The 19,083-nt window shown below is 42.9% G+C and overlaps 1 protein-coding gene across 1 annotated transcript in view; it reads right to left on the bottom strand.

The window, feature by feature from the left end:
• The window catches only part of LOC145413821 (uncharacterized), a 514,227-nt gene that overhangs the window by 46,482 nt on the left and 448,662 nt on the right, over window positions 1-19,083 (bottom strand). Inside the window, exons 13-15 of the mRNA XM_080283483.1 lie at window positions 17,254-17,388; window positions 9,461-9,572; window positions 5-133 (exon numbers count right to left, since the gene is read on the bottom strand). Of these exons, the coding sequence (XP_080139609.1) occupies window positions 5-133; window positions 9,461-9,572; window positions 17,254-17,388 (376 nt within the window). The remainder of the gene's footprint in view (window positions 1-4; window positions 134-9,460; window positions 9,573-17,253; window positions 17,389-19,083) is intronic.

Below are 19,083 nucleotides of genomic sequence, written 5' to 3'. Positions count from 1 at the left end.
TTACCTGAGAAGCGCTCTCTTCCGAAGATGGAGCATCTGTCCAGCGCTGAACCCATTTATTTGTGTACCCAGCTGTCTTGGACCCGGTGAGTAGGCTTTCCTATTGAAACTGTGCCATCTGTCCACTGTGACTCTGAAAGGGCGAGGCAAAGCAATCAGTCACATGCATAACACAACAATCAAGTAGGGCATAAAAAATGCAAGCAATTATTTCGTGTGTGGTGTGTCGGGGAGAGCATGGGTAGACTGTCAGGCGTGAAAGGGCTAAACTTGCTGGCGAGTCTCTTGAGTGTGTGGAAGAGTTTTGTTACATGGAAGATATGTTATGCAATTGAGGTGGGGCTGGAGATAGCTCAGTGGCTAGAGTGAGGAGTGGATGGAAGAAGTTCTCTCCTGACATTGAAAGGGCTCTCTCTCCATGCTCAGGGATCTTTGTATGTGGCATGCGTTAGGAGTGTAATGCAACATGGTAGCGAGACCTGGGCAGTAAAGGAAGACGATATTCGCAGGCTCAAACGTACGGAAGTGACAATGATTAGGTGGATGTGCAGTGCGTCCCTGAGTGCCAGGCCTAGGGGTGCTAAGTTTATGATGGAAGAGTTCAGAGGTGGGATGGGACTGGAGTGTACTGGTGTTGCGATGAGGAGAGGTAGACTGAGGTGGTTTGGGCATGTGGAGAATTTGGGGAATAGCTGGGGGATGATAACTGGGTGCAGAAAGTGAGATGTGTTAATGGTAAAGGTAGGGTTGCAAGAGGAAGACCAAAAAAGACCTAGGATGAAATCACCAAGCATGACCTCAGGGATAAGGGACTGAATAGGGAGGCTGCTAGAGATCGAGCAGCATGGACAGCCACCATTAGGTGACCCAGGCCGACGCATGCAAGCACGTTGGAGTCTTCAAAAACAAAACAAAATGAAACTAATACTAATGGAAAGATCAAGAATGCCATAACAGTAGAGACAAAGATGCATTATTTTTTTGCTATGTTTATCCTTAAAACAAACAATGAGGCACTGTCAAACAAAGCAAAAGCTCAATCAAAATACGACTATATGCGAGACATTATAATCCTTCAATCACACATCACCATAGGTCATAAGCTAATGAATACAGTAATCCCTCATTTATCCAGGTGTGCAGTCTACACCTGTTCATTATCCGGATACTGGACCTTGGTTCTATTAAACAACTATCCGAATTTCCTTGCTATTATTCAGACAAAAAAAAGTCCCCAAGAACTTCAGCACGCTAGCCAACATGTTCAAACATTCAGTATTGTGGCTGCTGGGATCAAGCCGTGAGTGGGAAATGGGCCGTAACCCATAACCAGAGCTAAAATGTCTGTCTGCCCCCGTAATGAATAGTCAAAGTCATGTGCTGGTCCGATCACTCCCAACGAACCTCAAGCACCTAAGTAATGTTACTGTAACCCAGAAGCAGTGTCAAAACATCCATGTGCATCCCCAACGAATGTCCAAAGTTGCATGGCTACCGGGATAAGTCTTTCCCAACTGCCACCACGCACCAAACACAGCCCACAAGCCACAAGTACATATTCAGTGATAGTGGTGTCCACCTCTCTACTGAATGTCCAAAGTTGTCTGGTCACCTGGTCACCAGGAGTTTTGTTTCTGAATGAATAGCACATGTCTGACAGACCATAGACCACGAGTAAATGTACGCTAAAAGCGACCGTCCGCCTTGTGACAGAAGGGTGAAAATCCTGCCCACAGCCTTGCTTCTCCCCCCCCTTTCCCATCTCTCCTCCATACCCTTCCAGCTTCCCCTTAACTCCCACAGTTCCTCTCCTCCTTCATGCTGATAGCACCGACTTGTGAGTTTTTAAAGTTTTCAGCGATTTACTGTATCTGAATACTGCTGGTTGTATCGAAATTCCAAAGTGAGGAGAAAGCTCATGAAATTCTGTATCTGGGCTTGTGCTTAACTCTTGGAAGGTGCTGACAAAATTTTGCACTGGGATTGTGAGAAGTTATATGAAGGTAAGTTTTACTGCTGAACACTATTTATTCTCACTGCATTTCTGTACTTTTACTCATAAGTTTTCTGCGATTTTATTAGCTTACAGTATGTACACACCAAGCAAAGATGATGGTAAACCATTTATACCAATTAAACCAACTTCCGGTTGCATATTTGGCCGTGGAATTTTTTTGTGGCCTAGGAGCTGTTATCACTGGTGTCACATAACTGAATTTCCAACAGTCATGAGGTTTTTTGTGGATCATTCTTGTTTATGCATTGTTTCTTTGGTGTTTAGCACTAATATGGATAACCTATGTGTGTTTTGATGTCTAAATATGGCAGACTAACCTGAAAACATTGTCAAAATTAGGAAGGATATTATACACACAGTGTGGGGTATTGGTCGTTTCGGCCATAAGCCATTTAGGCCGTAACCTAACCTAACTTCAACAACGTCATCTTGGTGAAGCTTGGTTATTTAGGCTGTGTACAATTTAGGTCAAATGTTGTTTAGGCCATTTAAACGTTATGGCCTAAATGACTTACGGCTGAAACGACCAGGACCGGTAGTGTGTAGGTAGGGTGTTTTTTTGTTTTCATTTTTTTTTATGGTTTTCGTAGTGTTTACCATTACTATGGATATTCCTATGTGTATTTTGATATCTATATATGGCAGATTGACCTGAAAACATTGCCAATATTAGGAGGGGTACTGTACATACAGTAGTGTATAGGTAGGGTATTTTTTGGTTTAATTTTTTTTCATTGTTTTCTTGGTGTTTTGCACTACTTTGGATATTCCTATGTGTGTTTTGATGTCTAAATATGGCAGCTTGACCTGAAAAGTGTCAAAATTAGAAGGGGTACTGTACATACAGTAGTGAATAGGTAGGTTTTTTTTTTGTTTTGTTTTTTTGTTTGGGGGGGGCAGTTTTTTTTTTTTTTTTTTTTTCATAATTTTCTTGGTGTTTAGCATTACTCTGGATATTCTTGTGTGTTTTCTGATGTATAAATATGCCTGAATGACTGTAAAACACTGCCAAAGTAAGCAGAGGTACTGTACAAATAGGTAATGTATAGGTTGGAAGTTGGGTATAGTAGGGGAATAATGTTCATTATCTGGACATTGCCACTACCCGGACATGCCTTTGGCTCTATTATGCTGGATAATAAAGGGATTACTGTATTACTAGAGAACAATATTGTATTACCTCATGTATGAATTCTTTCTGACAGTATTTTTGAAAAGTCATACAAATAACTGCTCATCATCATCATTTCTAATGCTGTTTCCTCCTGGTCTGTGACAACAGTGATTTCAGTCACAGGTACAGACGTCGGAATAAGTTCGTTTCCTTTTCCGTGGACTACGGTGTTTGTAATACTGCTCGATGGAGAGGTATCCCCTCCCCCCTCCCTTCCTCATAGTCCGACACTCCCACCCAACCCCCCCACTTTTCTCTCCTCTCCCATGACTCCACCCGGTACCCTTCATACTCTCTCTCACAGCCAGCTAGGGATTTCTGTACTTCAAGCACCTCTCCGATTACCTGTAGTCCGAACAACTAATAAAGCAATAGTACAGTACATATCATAAACCAAGTTAGGAAAAGGTTTACTGCACACACACACACACACACACACACACACACACACACACACACACACACACACACACACACACACATACACACACACACACACACAGTTAAAAGACAGGGAGCGACAGGCGGAGAGGGAGAGCGAGTGGAAAAATGAGGAATGAGAGGACAGTTACGGAGAAAATAAAAAAGGGGAGAGACAAGGAGAAAACAACGAGAGCTAGGAAAAGAGACAGAGAGTGAGAAGAAGAGACAGTGAGATGTGAAATGAGATACAAGCAGTGTGAAAGAGAAAGAGAAAAGGGAGATGTGAATCGAAAGGCCGGGAGACAAGGAAGTAGAGACAAAAGGGGAGACAGCTGAGAGAAAATGGGAATGGAACAAACACAGAAACAAGGATAACAAAAGAAGAAAGTGAGAAAGAGAGCTACAGAACGGAATACTGAGAACGATAATGAGGAAAATTAGAAAAGAAGGCAAGGTAACAGGGAGTAGGAAAAAAAGTGTGTTATTCTGGCAAGGACGCAGGGACAGAACAAAGCAGGATAAGACGAAAGCACTGAGGCTGAGTAAAATGAATGACGTTCAAGTAAAAAGGGATGGAGAGAAACTGAGAAATTAGAGAAATTTGCGGAGAAAAAGTAGAGATTAAGGGTGGAAAGAAAATAGGTTAATTTTTAGGGCAAGAAAAAGGAGGGGGATGTTAAGAAGGGAAGACAAGGGAAGGGGCAGGGAGGGAGGTAGGGAGGGAAAGACAGTGGGAAGAACGGAATGGAAGAAGAGATTTCGGGTCACAGGGAGTGACGGAGAAAGGAGAGAGAAAAAGGAGCATGCAGTTATTACTGGGGAAAGAAAACAGTGAAGGAAATAGATTTAGTACAAGTAAAGAAATACGGAGAGAATAATGAAGAAAAAAAGATAACACTTGTAACTGATGTAAAAAATAAGACAAAGTTATGACAGGGAGGAAGAAGAGTAAGGTAATGAGGGAGTGACAGAGGGGAAGAGAGACGAAGGAAAGGAAAGAGAGGGAGGAAGGTAGGGACTGAGCAGATTGCTATAAAGAGAGGAAGGAGGGAAAAGGAAACTGGGGATGAGACAAAGGGTCCAGAGAGAGAGAGAGGGGGGGGGAGGGGCAGTACACAGACAGGCACAGACAGGTCGACAATTGTTCAAAAAGTGTGTGTGTGTGTGTGTGTGTGTGTGTGTGTGTGTGTGTGTGTGTGTGTGTGTGTGTGTGTGTGTGTGTGTGTGTGTGCATGATTGCGTCCCTGTGTCACTTCCATAACATTGTTCCATTTTTTCATCTGCGTGTTTTCCTCTTCTCTGTTTCAGTTTCTCCTCTCACTCACTTTTTTTTATCAGTATTTCTCCTGATTGTTCTTACCATTCCAAGTCTCTCTCTCTCTCGCTCTCTCTCTCCGTAGGAATCAAGATATTGTCCACAGGGTCTATATCTCCTTAATACGGCCACTTCCTCAGTTACTGTGGAATTATGGTCGACATACATCGACTTAAAAAGAGTTCAGGAGACTAAGGTATCAGGTTCACCTGAGGGCTGTGGGACTTTTTTAGTACAAACTCATAGACTACGAGGTCAGCTCATTGAATAGTTTAAAATTTGAATGGGTTTCACAATCATTACACAAAGTTGCTTACTCTTAACACGGACTCGGCACACAACCATGGTTGGAAGCTGTAAATGAAAAAAAATTACCAGCAGAATCACGTGAAATCTTTTTCACGTGCAAGATCAGCTCCACATGGAAATGACTCAACATGGACGTTGTTAACACCACGGTAGAGAAGTTTAAGTGATTCATCGGCAGGATCTTACACTAGAATAAATGTGAACCGGATATGCATTCCCATGCAAACAAGAAGTATCTCCACGGTATGGGCTGCATAGTCATTAAGATCCTAACTTTTCCTTGTAACTGTGTGTGTGTGTGTGTGTGTGTGTGTGTGTGTGTGTGTGTGTGTGTGTGTGTGTGTGTGTGTGTGTGTAAAAGAGGTGTCAACTATTGCAACATTTAATCACAGCAGATTTATTCTCTCTCTCTCTCTCTCTCTCTCTCTCTCTCTCTCTCTCTCTCTCTCTCTCTCTTTCTGTGTGTGTGTGTGTGTGTGTGTGTGTGTGTGTGTGTAAAAGAGGTGTCTACTACCGTAACATTTAATCACAACAGACTATTTTCTCTCTCTCTCTCTTTCTGTGTGTGTGTGTGTGTGTGTGTGTGTGTGTGTGTGTGTGTGTGTGTGTGTGTGTGTGTGTGTAGTAAATCTTCTCCTAACTTGGTTTATGATATTTACTGTACTATTCCTTTATTAGTTGTTCGGACTACAGGTAATCGGAGAGGTGCTTGAAGTACAGAAACCCCTAGCTGGCTGTGAGAGAGAGTATGAAGGGTACCGGGTGGAGTCATGGGAGAGGAGAGAAAAGTGGGAGTGTCGGACTATTAGGAAGGGAGGGGGGAGGGGATACCTCACCATCGAGCAGTGTTACAAACACGGAAAAGGAAACGAACTTATTCCGACGTCTGTACATAATCCTTACAGACATCTATTACTCACTCATCTTCCTTTTCCTTCGGTCTCATCAATATACAGCAATCTCTCAATTATCTGTTGTCACAATAGCCAGCCCAATACAATAGCTGGCGCTCTTTGCTCGGGTCTATTAAAACAATATCTGGTGAAATTAGGCAATATCTGGCTCAGGAACAGGAAGCAATTGGTGATATTATACATTTTTTGGTGGTAATGTGTATCACACTCAACTTGGGTACAGTAGTTACATCATCAAGGCATGGAGAACTGTGGGGCCACAAGGGAAGTCATAGCACCACAGCAGTGAATGAGGTGTGTGTGTGTGTGTGTGTGTGTGTGTGTGTGTGCATGTGTGCGGGTATGGGGATGGGGGGGCGGGGCACAGTTGGTTTGGTGCGTCAGGTGGACCGTTCCAATAACCCATTATGATTTATTCGCCGACATGTGTTGTGCTGCAGGGTCTGCCTGCGCACCAACTGGGTCCCATGCCCGAGCCAGGTGATACACATTATTGCCGAGAAATGGATATATCAACTGACAGTTTCCAGTTTTGGCACCAAATATTGTCAAATTCCCCCGGATATTGTTTTAACAGAGACAAACAAAAACCCACCAGATATTGTAACGATGGATAACTGACAGTTTATTATAATTATTCCCAGTACAACGGAAAAACGAAAAAAGAACTGTGCCGATCATGGGGGATTTGTCTTCTTAGTTTTATAGGAAAAGTAAATGGTAGATGACTTACTGACGGAGTTCGGAAAATAACTAAGGAATTAGTTGTCCAACTGCTTCAAGAAAAATATGTAGGAAAGAAATGGGATCTGTGCTTTGCTGCTGCTGATTTGGAGAAGGCCTCTGACAGAGTCCATTGGGTGGTGGCAAAGTAAGCTGTGAGAAAGCTTGGGATCGGGGACTGGCTGGTTGGAGTGGTTATAGCTATATATGTGGGTGCTCACACCTAGGCAAGAGATAATGGATATTTGAGTGATGACCTTTCCATGAATGCTGGTGTGTATCAGGGGTCAGTTTTGAACTTACTGGTTGTCATGGTGCATGAAGCTCTCTCATGCGACTTCAGAAATGGACTCCCATGTGAGACGTTGAATGCTTGATGACTTGGTGTTAACAGCAGAGAATGAAAGGAAGGTGGAGGAAAGATTTAGGAAATAAAGAGACTGAATGAGGCACAATGGTATGAGTGCAAATGAGGATAAAACAAATGTGATGATAGCTAGAGGTGGTGGCAGTGCTGCCAAAGGGGAGGCGGTGTCAGAATCAGTAGAGAGGCAGCCTGCAGTCCTAATGGACCCAGGTTCGAATCCTGGCTGGGGTAGGGAACAGTTTAAGGATTTGAATTTCTTAAAAAGCAGACTTTTCTGATCTACCAGATGACCTGCCGACATGTCATAAAAATACCCCCGCTAATACCAGTACACCAGTTCTGTATGAGACAGCCCTAGCTATGTATTCAGTATGGGTGGTGGGTGTCTGCACTGACATGGTGACATATGGAGATGTAGGAGGACTACTGGGACCCAAGGAGGACTGCTGGGACTTGGGAATAGGCCCTGAAGCCTTTGTCCAGAGTTGGACACGTAAAAAAAAAAAAGCAGAGGAAGAGTGGTCATATGGGGTTTGGCACAAGAATGTGGGATGTAACTCCACCTTATGCAATGTTTGTGATAAGTGGATGCATAACAGATGTAGTGATGTTGGATGCAGACTGAGATAATGCTCACTGCTTGTGTGTGGTTGTTGGGGAGATCATGGGATACTGTTAGGCGTGAAAGGAGTGATCTTGATGGCAAGTCTCTTGAGTGTGTGGAGGAGTTCTGTTATTTGGAGGGCATGTTATGTGCTGTGGCTTGGGTAAGGAGTGACTGGAGGAAGTTCAGGGAGCTGTTGCCTCTCCTGACATTGAGAGGGCCCTCCCTCCATGCTAATGGATCTTTGTATGCGACATGTGTTAGGAGTGTAATGCTGTGTGGCAGGGACTTGAGCAGTAAAGGAAGAGGATATCTATAGGCTCAAACATACAGAAATGACAATAATTTGATGAATGTACAGAAAGTCCTTGAATGCGAGGCCTGGGGGTTTAGGCTGAAAAATGAAGAATTGGGAGCAAGGATAGGGCTGGAGTGTATTGGTGTTGTGATGAGGAGAGGTAGATTGAAATGGTTTGAGCATGTGGAGAGGATACAGGATGACAACTGGATGTGGAAAGTGAGAAGTGTGAACGTCAGGGGTAGGACTGTGAGAGGCAAACTGAAAAAGACCTGGGACATGGTCAGACCTCTGGGATAAGAGAATGAATATGAAGGCTGCCAGAGATCAAGCAATGTGAAGCACCACCATTAGGTGACCAAGGTAGATATGCAAACAGGTTGGAGCCTTTAGAATTTATACAGTACAATACCACACACACACACACACACACACACACACACACACACACACACACACAGTATATATGCCTTATACAGCTGTGTACATTTATTTTTCAACCTGGTGGCATTTGGTAGCTCTATGCAGGGGTGCATGGGAGGTCCCCTACCCAACAGTTGTGTAGATCAGCTGATCATAATCTTTCATGCATGCTAACATTTGATGGGGGAACCTCCCCTTCACTACACATAGAGATGGAAAAACAGAAGACAGAAAGGACAGAATGATTGTCTGACATAAGTATGACTGAGATAAATTAAGCTTAAGATGGAAAGTAAGTAATCTGCGCAGGTAATTTAATTTAGAAGTTCATTAGTAGCTACTGTATACATAGTAAGAATGTTTGCTGAGGAAACTGCAATTTATCCATCAATATGAAATAATACCAAACAAAAAGAACAGCTGGACACAGAAGTAATCAACTTTGGATCACAGCTATACAGTAAAGTGAGCTTGTAAATGAACTTAAGGCTTAAACACAAGAAGCGAATAAATACAATAGAAGTAAATTAATGGGAAAAAAAAAAAGCTCTGAGAAGAGAGAGAGAGAGTAACTAACAAAGGTATAATCAAGGTACAAAAGAATAACATTTTGTAAGCAAGTCCTCTTCATGCTGCCTGTTTTAACACACTGTTTTGTTACTACCATTAAGTCCACAATCACTTGTAGAAAAAAACAATTATCTATTCCACTGTTACCTACTGTAAAGTATGAAGCTGATATGGTACAGTACACAAATTTCCTTCAATTTACACTAACGGTTGCATGTTGTGATACTTTGGAATGCGGTCATGACATTTTATTAGGACTTACTGTACATGAATATAAACCAAATCACACCAAATCAAACAAGCAATACCCTTCTGCATCTCACCTCCTGGGGCTGGCATCATCATTGTCATCATCATCATGAGCAGAAGGCAATGGTGACTCTCTGCTCTCTACTGTACACTCACTGCTCCCAGACCCCTCCTGTGCACTTGCCTCTGTTAAATTTTAAAATATTAAGTTAGATTTGGTATTAACTCTCTCAGGATCACATGACTTACTGAAACTGAGTGAAACTCTCAGGTAGTAGCTGGATAATTCCCCCACCCCTACCCCCAAATCATGAGAGGGTTAAGTAACCTCCCCTGCATTTACCACCATCATGATAACACCTTTCTAATTTTGATCTTGATGCCACCAAATGTTGTTATTAAGTTTAAGAGGGACCTCTCAAAGTACAAGACTAGAAAATGCTTCCTTTTTTCCTTCAGCATCATGGCATTGTTTTTACAGTCTTCTTGATACTGCCTGATACTCATGGGGGACCCTACAAAACAAATGCTTAACTGCTTCACTGTGGTACATTTTATTCATGCCATATTCACTGTTCAATAGCTGCAGGAAAAACATCTAGGAAAGTATAGGGAACTGTACTTTGATTTGTTGATTTGGAGAAGGCCTCTGACAGAGTCTCTAGAGAGATGGTGCAGTGGGCAATGAGAAAGCTTGGGATTAACGAGTGGCTGGTTAGGGTGGTTATGGTCATGTACGTGGGTGCTCGCACCCAGGTAAGGGTGAGCGGATATTTGAGTGACGAGTTTCCTGTGAATGTTGGTGTGCACCAGAGGTCTGTTTTGAGCCCCTTGCTGTTTATCATGGTACATCAAGCCCTCTCACTTGACTTCCGATACGGACTCCCGTGGAAGATGTTTATTCTGATGATGTGGTATTGACTGTAGAGAATGAAAGGGAGGTGGAAGGAAGATTTGGGAAGTGGAAAGATGGTATGTGGCCCAAGGGCTTGACAGTAAATGCAGATAAAAACAAAAGTGATGGTATCAACGGCTGGTGGCGGTACTATCAAAGGAGAGGGAGAGTTGCCATAGGCGATTTGCCAGAAGGGCATGGGAAGTAATTCCATCTTGTGCAGTGTCTGTGAGAAGTGGATGCAAAAGAGATGTAGTAGTATTACAGGCAGACTGAGATAATGCTGTTTTCATGTGTGCGGTGTGTCGGAGAGTGCAGGTGGAGATTGTCAGGCATGAAAGGATTGAACTTGCTGGAGTCTCCGAGTGTGTGGCAGGGTTTCATTGTTTGGGAAACATGTTATGTGCTAGAGATGAGGCTGGAGCTAGCTCTGTGGCTAGAGTGAGGAGAGGTTGGAAGAATTTCAGGGAGCTGTCGCCTCTCCTGACATTGAGAGAGCTCTCCCTCCGTGCTAAGGGATCTTTACATGCAGCATGTGTTTATGAGTGTAATGCTGTACAATAGTAAGATTTCAGCAGTAAAGGAAGAGGATATTTGCAGGCTCAAATGTACATAAAGGTCAGTAATTAGGTGGATGTGCTGTGTGTCCCCCGAGTGTGAGGCCTGGGGAGACTAGGTTTACGATGGAAGAGTTGAGGGGGTAGGATGGGACTGGAGTGTATTATTGCTGTGATGAGGAGAGGTAGATTGAGATGGTTTAGGTATGTGGAGAGGAAGGGGGATGATAATTGGGTGCAGAATGTGAGAAGTGTTAATGTTAAGGGTAGTGTTGTGAAAGGCAGACTGAAAAAGACATGGGACGAGGTCAGTGGGTGTGTCCTCAGGGATAAGGAAGTAAAGAGGGAAGCTGCCAGAGATCGAGCAACATGGACAGCCACCATTAGGTGACCAAGGCTGATGCATGCAAGCATGTTGGAGCCTTCAAAAATGAACAGACGAACAATTCTATTAGTACTACAACCATATGATTTTACTGTACTCACTTTGGATTAGGGAGATGTGAAGGATGTAAGTGGTAGATTATTAGACCATGGGGATGAAGTAAAGACCAGATGGAAAGAACATTTTGAAAGCCTGATGAATGGGAATAGAGAAAGCAAAGCTATTGTAAACGTGACTGGTTTTGGGAGGTGTGCACAGAAGGAATGCAGTGCCAGGAAACGTGACACTTGCACAGGTGAAGAGTGCTGTGAAGCTGCTGAAAAATGGGAAAGCAGCTGGGGCTGATAAGGTGTATGCAGAGATGATTAAGCATAGTGGAGAGAGTGGAATGAAGTGCTTGTTAGTGATATTTAGGATGGTATGGATGAGTGAAACTCTGCCAGCACAGTGGAGAAAGGCTGTGATTGTACCCCTGTATAAAAATAAAGGTGAGCGAAGTGAGTGCAAGAATAACTGTGGCATAAGTTTGTAGTGAGGGAAGAATTATTATAGAGAAAGTAAGAGAGATATCAGAAGTCTTTGTGAGTTACGAACAGGGTGGCTTTATGAGTGGCAGCGGATGTGTGGATCAAATATTTGAATAAGACATACTGCAGAAGGCTTGTGAGAAGGACTATAAGGGGTTTATGGCATTCATGGATCTGGAAAAAGCATATGACAAAGTAGACAGAGAAGGATTATGGAAGGTTTTGCGCATGCAAGATGTAAATGGTAAACTGCTAGATGTCGTCAAGAGTTTTGATGATGGTAGTGAAGCATGTGTAAGGGTTAATGGGGATGCATGTGTAAGGGTTAATGGGGATCTATGTGAATGGTTCACAGACAGTGTAGGCATGCGACAAGGTTGTCTGATGTCCCCATGGTTGTTTAGTATATACATGGATGGGATGATGAGAGAAGAAAAAACACGAGTAATGGGAAGGGAGATGGCGTTGGTAATGAAGGGTGATGGATGGGATACCTCAAATTTGTTGTATGCTGATGATGCCTACTTGCAAATACCAAGACAAGAACTTGGCTGACTAGTGATGAGTTTTGCTGATGTCTGTGAGCATCGTGTCTTGAGAGTAAATGTAGAAAAGAGTAAAGTGATGGTTACAGAGAGAGAAGGCGACTCTCAGTGCGAAATTACAGTGAATGGAGAGAGACTGGAATTAGTGAAAGAGTTCAAATACCAGGGTAAATGATAGAAAGGAGAGGAAAATGTGCAAAAAAGTGGAAAGTAGAGTGACACAAGGAAGAAAAGCAGCTGGTGCAATGAAGGCCTTGATAAGAAATAGAGACTTGAGTGTTGCAGCTGCACGAGGCTTACATGAAGGCGTGTTAATGCCAACATATGGATGCGAGACTATGGTGTGGCATGAAAATGAAAAAACAGAAGTGACAGCAGTGGAGGTGGGACTGCTGAGGAATGTACGTGGAGTACAGAGAGTGGATAGGATGCAAAATAATGCGATTCGTGAAAGATGTGGAGTGAAGAGGTTTGTGGATACCAGAATTGAAGAGAGTGTACTGAGATGGTATGTCATGTGGAGAGAATGGATAAAAACAGAGTGGTGAAAAAGGTATATCCGAGTGAATTTGAAGGAGGGAGGAGTTGAGGTAGGCCACAGAGAAGGTGGAGGGATATGGTGGATAAGTGTGTGAGGAAGAGAGGTTTGGAAGTCAGCGAGGCTTGAGGATTACAAGAGATCGAGCTGGCTGGATGAATATTGTGAGGAGAAACGCATGATCAGGGATCTGGCACCCCTTTTAATGTGACAGCATCCGGACCGACTCTACTGGATATGTTTAGGTGAAGCTACAGAACGTGGTAAATGTTTTTGGTGTCTCAGACAGAGCAAGGATTCCGGAGGCTTGAATGATAAGTGAATGGAAGTGTGGCCCATTGGAGTGGACAAATTTGGGCTGTCTGGACACTGCTACACCTCACCCTGCCCTAGGGTGGGAAAAGAGGCCCAGATGATGATGATGGTGTAGCACTACAATCTGGACAAAACACTAGAGGAATATGACTATTACTACTAACTACTAAAAAAAAAAAAAACCATATATATATATATATATATATATATATATGTATACTTTATATATGTATACTTTATATATATTTGAGCTTTACGCCGTGTCCCCTTTCTTCAATAAGGGCTAAGACATTGACCCTGGGTAGAGGACTTTGGTTTTGTAGCGTGTAGCACTTTAAGACCAGATGCCCTCCTGATGTCTACCAATGACCCTCGGGTGGACTTGAAACCTCCAGTCTTTCGGTCAGGCCGCTCTAACCCACCAAGCCATGGCCGCTACAACCAGCTAGGTGACAGGAGAGAGCTACCTCTCCTGGCAGGGCAGCTTACCTGGGCGCGAAGCGAACACAACTCTTCGGTCTCGAGTCAGGCGCTCTATCACTGAGCTGCCATGCCCCCATAATATGATAATAATAAGGGTGTGAGGGAGTTGGTGCGGCTAGGACTCTGACAGGAGATCAAGCTGACTGGATGAATGTTGTGAGAAGACGCACATGATCAGGGATTTGGCACCCCTTTTAAACGTGGCAACGTTCGGACTGACTCTATCAGATACTTTTATGTGAAGCTACAGAATGTGATGAAAGTTTTTGGTGTATCAGATACAGCCAGGATTCCTGGGGCTAAAAATGATGAGTGAATGGAAGCGTGGCCTATTGAACTGGGCAAACTTGGGCTGTCTGGACACTACTACTCCTCACCCTGCCCTAGGGTGGGAAAGGAGGTCTGGATGAATAATAATAATAATAATTGGTGGTAGGTGAGGGCGCTCACCATCCACTCACTCGATGTAGCACTGCTCTCGGGTGTCTGCTCTTTCCTGTCCTCCATCCTCCCTTCCTTCCATCCTCTTCTGTCTTTCTTTCCTTCATTCTTTCCTCGTCCTTCTGCCTACGGGTGACTTTCCACTCACTCTTCTGTCTTTTTTTCCTTCATTCTTGCCTCGTCCTTTTGTCTGTGGGTGACTCTACAATAAGTGACAAGCCAAATTGATTCCCGTACACCAGGAAACCATTTACTATGCTGGGTGGTAACCTTATAGCCAAATTTTGGTGCCTGGTGGTTTAGTGGGTAATTGCAGCACTCCAATCGGATTGAACCGGTGCAAGTTTATATCCAAGGGATGGTTGGGGTTTATTGCTCATGTAATGCGACTCGGGGTTGAGTGAGGCTGATCACTCTCATCTTTAATGTAAGGAACAACTTGCCTAGCCCCAGGCTCCTATGCTCCGCATGGGGCAACATAGGATTGGATAATGGATGGATGGAATAATAATAATAATAATAATAATACAGTAATAATAATAATTATTATTATTTGTGGTAGGGGGGGAGGCTCACCATCCACTCACTCGATGTAGTGCTGCTCTCAGGTGTCTGTCCTTTCCTCTCCTCCATCCTTCTTTCTTTCCATCCTCTTCTGTCTTTCCTTCATTCTTTCCTCGTCCTTCTACCTACAGGTGACTTTACACTCCCTCTCCTGTTTTTCTTTCCTTCATTCTTTCCATTTCCTTCTGCCTGTGGGTGACTCTACACTGAGTGACAATCCAAATGGTTTCCCATACACCAGGAAACCATTTACTGAGTTGGGTGGTAACCATATAACTAAATTTTGGAGCCTGGTGGTTTGGTGAGGAATTACGGTGCTCCAATTGGATTGAGCTGGTAAAGGGATGGTTGGGGTTTATTGCTCATGTAATGCCACTCAGGGATGAGTAAGGATGGTCCCTCTCATCTTACATGTTAGGACCAACTTGCCTAGCCCGGGGCTCCTATGCTCCTCATGGGGCAATGTACACCCACCACAAATTGACTTAGGACCTACACACAGGATTGATAAGGGAGAGTTGTCTGTCTATGCTTTCTGTTTCCACCTCTACCAAGTAAATTTTTTGGGCAAGAAGAAGTAACTGGCAACTCCCCTGGTGTTGGCGGGAGGTGTTGAAACACTCAGCACATCAGTGCTTGCCCAGAAGCGAGTGGTAGTATTTGTTCCCATCACTCCGAGCTTGCACCTCCCTCTTTTTTCGCATTCATTACCGTTTGCCCTGTTATTTTCCTAGAGTTGTCATGCCTGGAAAGTACTGCTCAAGGGATGAGAGGGTCCGTATCATTGCATGAAGGCAGGATAATGTCCCTATCAACACGATTTGTGAACGTACTGGACGTGCAGAGTTGACCGTCATGAAGATTCTTGCTGCAGCACGCAGCCTGCCACCTGATGTCGTACCAGAGCACAAGCATGGCGGTGGAATGAAGAGGATGACTTCCAGAGGTACAGATACGCTTCCGAGGGGGGAAGTAATCAAGAATCCTCGACTGACAGCAGCAGAATTGAAGAGAATGCATCCCCAGCTGTTAGAAAATGTCTCGATTCGAACTATCCAACACCGCTTGCAGAAGGAACTAGGTTTGCCAAGCTGCATCGCACCCAAGAAACCGCTTCTCACTGACCGCATGAAGAAGCAGCACATTCATTTTCCCAAGAAGTATGCACATTGGACATTGGATGAGTGGAGAAAAGTTATGTTTTCCAATGAACGCATTTTTCAAGTGTTCCAGGTGCGTTCTGCCAAGGTTCGTCACCCTGCCTACCGTAGTCGATATGACCCTGCTCAAGCACCCACAATCAGTAATGGTATGGGGGTGTTTCTCAGGTGAAATGGGAAGGGGAGGCCTCTACTTTCTCCCTAAGAACTTGATGATGAATGGTGCCCGGTACATTCAAGTTGTGAAAGATCATTTGTTATACTTTTTTGCTATTCATGGGTGTGACTTTTTCATGCATGATTCAGCTTCACGTCACAAGTCAAGAAAGGTGACAAAGTGGCTTCAGGATAATCGGACTGAGGTCCTCGACTGGCCTGACAACAGTCCGGATCTAAATCCAACAGAAAACTGCTGGGCAAAGATGAAGAAAATCATGGCAGAGAAGGAGACACCCAATCTGGACAACCTCAAAATTGAACTGACAAATGTTTGGTGCAAAGAAATGTCCTTAGATTACTTTAGAGATCTAAGTGATTCCATGCAAAATGCATCCAACTGGTCCTGAAAAACAAAGGGAAACATTATTTAATATTATTGAATGCCATTTCATGAATAAACACTGTGATATACTATGATTTCTGGGCTTTTTAATACCTTGTGGGGGGAGGACCGAAATCAATTTGCGGTAGCTGTAGAACTGGATGATGGATGGATGGATGGATAATAACAACAATAATAATAATAATAACAGTAATAATGATAAACTTGCCTTTTGTTTCAATAATAATGATAATCTTGCCTTCTGTTTCTCAAAAGCATCAGAATAATAATGGGTTTTAAGTTACAGTAAAGAATGGACAGTAATTTCAAGGTTAGAAATAACATGGCGATTACAACTCTGGATGAAGTGAAATCTCTTAAATATCAAGGTACTGAGAAGTAGAACTGTAGACATATGGACTGTGGGCTAAGAAAGAGAATACTTCAGAAAAGACAAATCACAGGAGAACTGAACAGTATTAGTTCAGGGGCAAAGTGGATACTGAGAGAGAAATATGCATGACCTGAGCAGATGAGATGAGTTGTAATGAAAAAACTGATGAAACAAACATATTTGCAACGTACAACAGTAAGATGCCAGTATTGTATATAAAAGCTCTGGTAAAAAAGAAGCTACCAAAACAAAACAGGATTTGAAATGAGGCATTTCTGCTGGAAACAGCAGATTTAAGAAACATGCAAGCTGGGTAATTTAAAGGTGAAAGAGATGAACAGGAAAGAGAAGTGGTTCGGAATATAAGAAACATATAAAAGTGCTGCCATGGTAGACTTGTTTACATGGTCACCTCTTGTGAAGGCATTCACAGAACAGAATGCAGCATCAGTGAGATATCGATACATACTCGTACATACATACATACATACACACTGAGCTACCTAGAGCAGCTGGCCTGACCTGAATCTAGAACATCTGGTTGGTAGTCGTGGTAGCTCTTGTTGCAGATGATTAGAGGAACATTGTCGTATACAGAATGACGTTCCTCATCAGGGCTTGGCTCAGGAGACTCCTTATCCTTACGCTTCTCTGAACCTGACCATAAACAATAAAATAAAAAATATAAAAATAAAATATTATACCCTGAGCAGATAATAAATAAATAAATACATAAATATTATAACCTACTATTTCATATAATTTTTGTGATCTAACATCACACTCTTAATATATGACAGATGGTCTTTAATGATTTTCAACAGGCTGCCATTAACTCATGCCTGCTGCCATGTAACAACAAACAATCACAAAATAAGAGTAGTTCATCTTGACTAGACAAGATAAAAAGTAGTTCATCTTGACAAGATAACAAGATCCCACCTAATCCTGACCTGGTTCACTCATAGCAGAATACTGTAATGCCTTACCTATCTTGCAGGAGTTACTCCACCATCAACTTTACACTTTCCCTTCACTTTTGGTCTATCTCTATCCTACTTCCATCAATCCTGTTCACTATTTAACACCTGAGACATTCTTCCACTCCTAAAATATACTCCATGTAGCCACATGTCTTAATCATTCTCTTTTATACAGCTCCTAGTACATTCATTTCCAATCATCAATCATTTGTCAATCAATCTTTACCTCCATCAAGGAGATTATGTTTTTGCTTACACTGGTTTGTTTGCCTATTACCAGGATTACTCAAAAAGTTATGGATGGATTTTTATGAAATTTTGTAAAAGGGTGGACCATGTGCCGAGGAAGAAATTATTAACCCCTTCGCGCACCGTGACTCAATAAGAGTCAAAATGGTTTTAGTCTGGAGAGGAACCGATGACGCACTACGACGTACTTGTACTTGCAGTGGCAGTCTGGATGGATGCCAATTAGGCAATTCTGGACAAAAATATTCACCGAAACTTATGTTTCAGCATGAAATGTGTCAATATTTGGTGTGTCAGAGGAAAGGGTGTCTATTTCCAGGCCAACATTCTCAAATAGTCAGCATTTTCTCGGTTTTTAGTTCAAGGGGGGGAGGGCGCACGTGCGATTTTTGGCAATTTACTCGAAAACTATTTGTACCCCCTCCACAATATGTCTACCCCCGATGTATATATGTACCCCCCCAATGCATTGAAGCTCTTGTTGGCTGGGCGGAGCACTGGAGCCTGGCCCTTTTGAAATTTTTGAACATTTGCGGTGCGCGATAGCTTGCATTTAGTGCATGATAAAGGTATTTGGGTAGTTTTTTATACAGGCGTGATAGCGAGATACGCTATAGCAGAACCCGTGATAGCCAAGGGTTGAGTGTATGTATATACAGTAATCCCTCTAATATCCTAACGCCCAATATCCGAACATCCCCACTAACTGGACATAATCATCCTGGGATCCAATATTCCCAAAATGGGCCAAAAACCGCAAAAAATCGAAAAAAATCTGACTTTTTTCCCTCCCGTAATTTGAAATTGCCGCGTGGCGCCATACAGCTGTTACACCATGGTCCCTTCACCCCTTCCTTCCTCCCCCTCCCCTGTCAGGGTTGCCATTTGGTATTTTTCATTACCAAGTGTGGGCCAATATGGTAATGAAAAATTCGTTTGGTAATGAATCAGAATAATGCATTACCAAATGGATTTTTCACATGTATGAGGATACACAGGATGGAGATGGTGAATTGTTGCTCTCTGATTAATCTGCTACCCTACATAGAGTGAAAATAATCAACATGGTGTTAATTATAAGGAGAGTGATTACATGTATTTCCACTTGTATATATAACTA

Source organism: Coenobita brevimanus, chromosome 97 (assembly GCF_032717465.1).
Source record: "Coenobita brevimanus isolate Jiangsu-jjx chromosome 97, ASM3271746v2, whole genome shotgun sequence".
NCBI lineage: Eukaryota > Metazoa > Arthropoda > Malacostraca > Decapoda > Coenobitidae > Coenobita > Coenobita brevimanus.
This window is presented reverse-complemented; position numbering and strand designations above follow the sequence as displayed.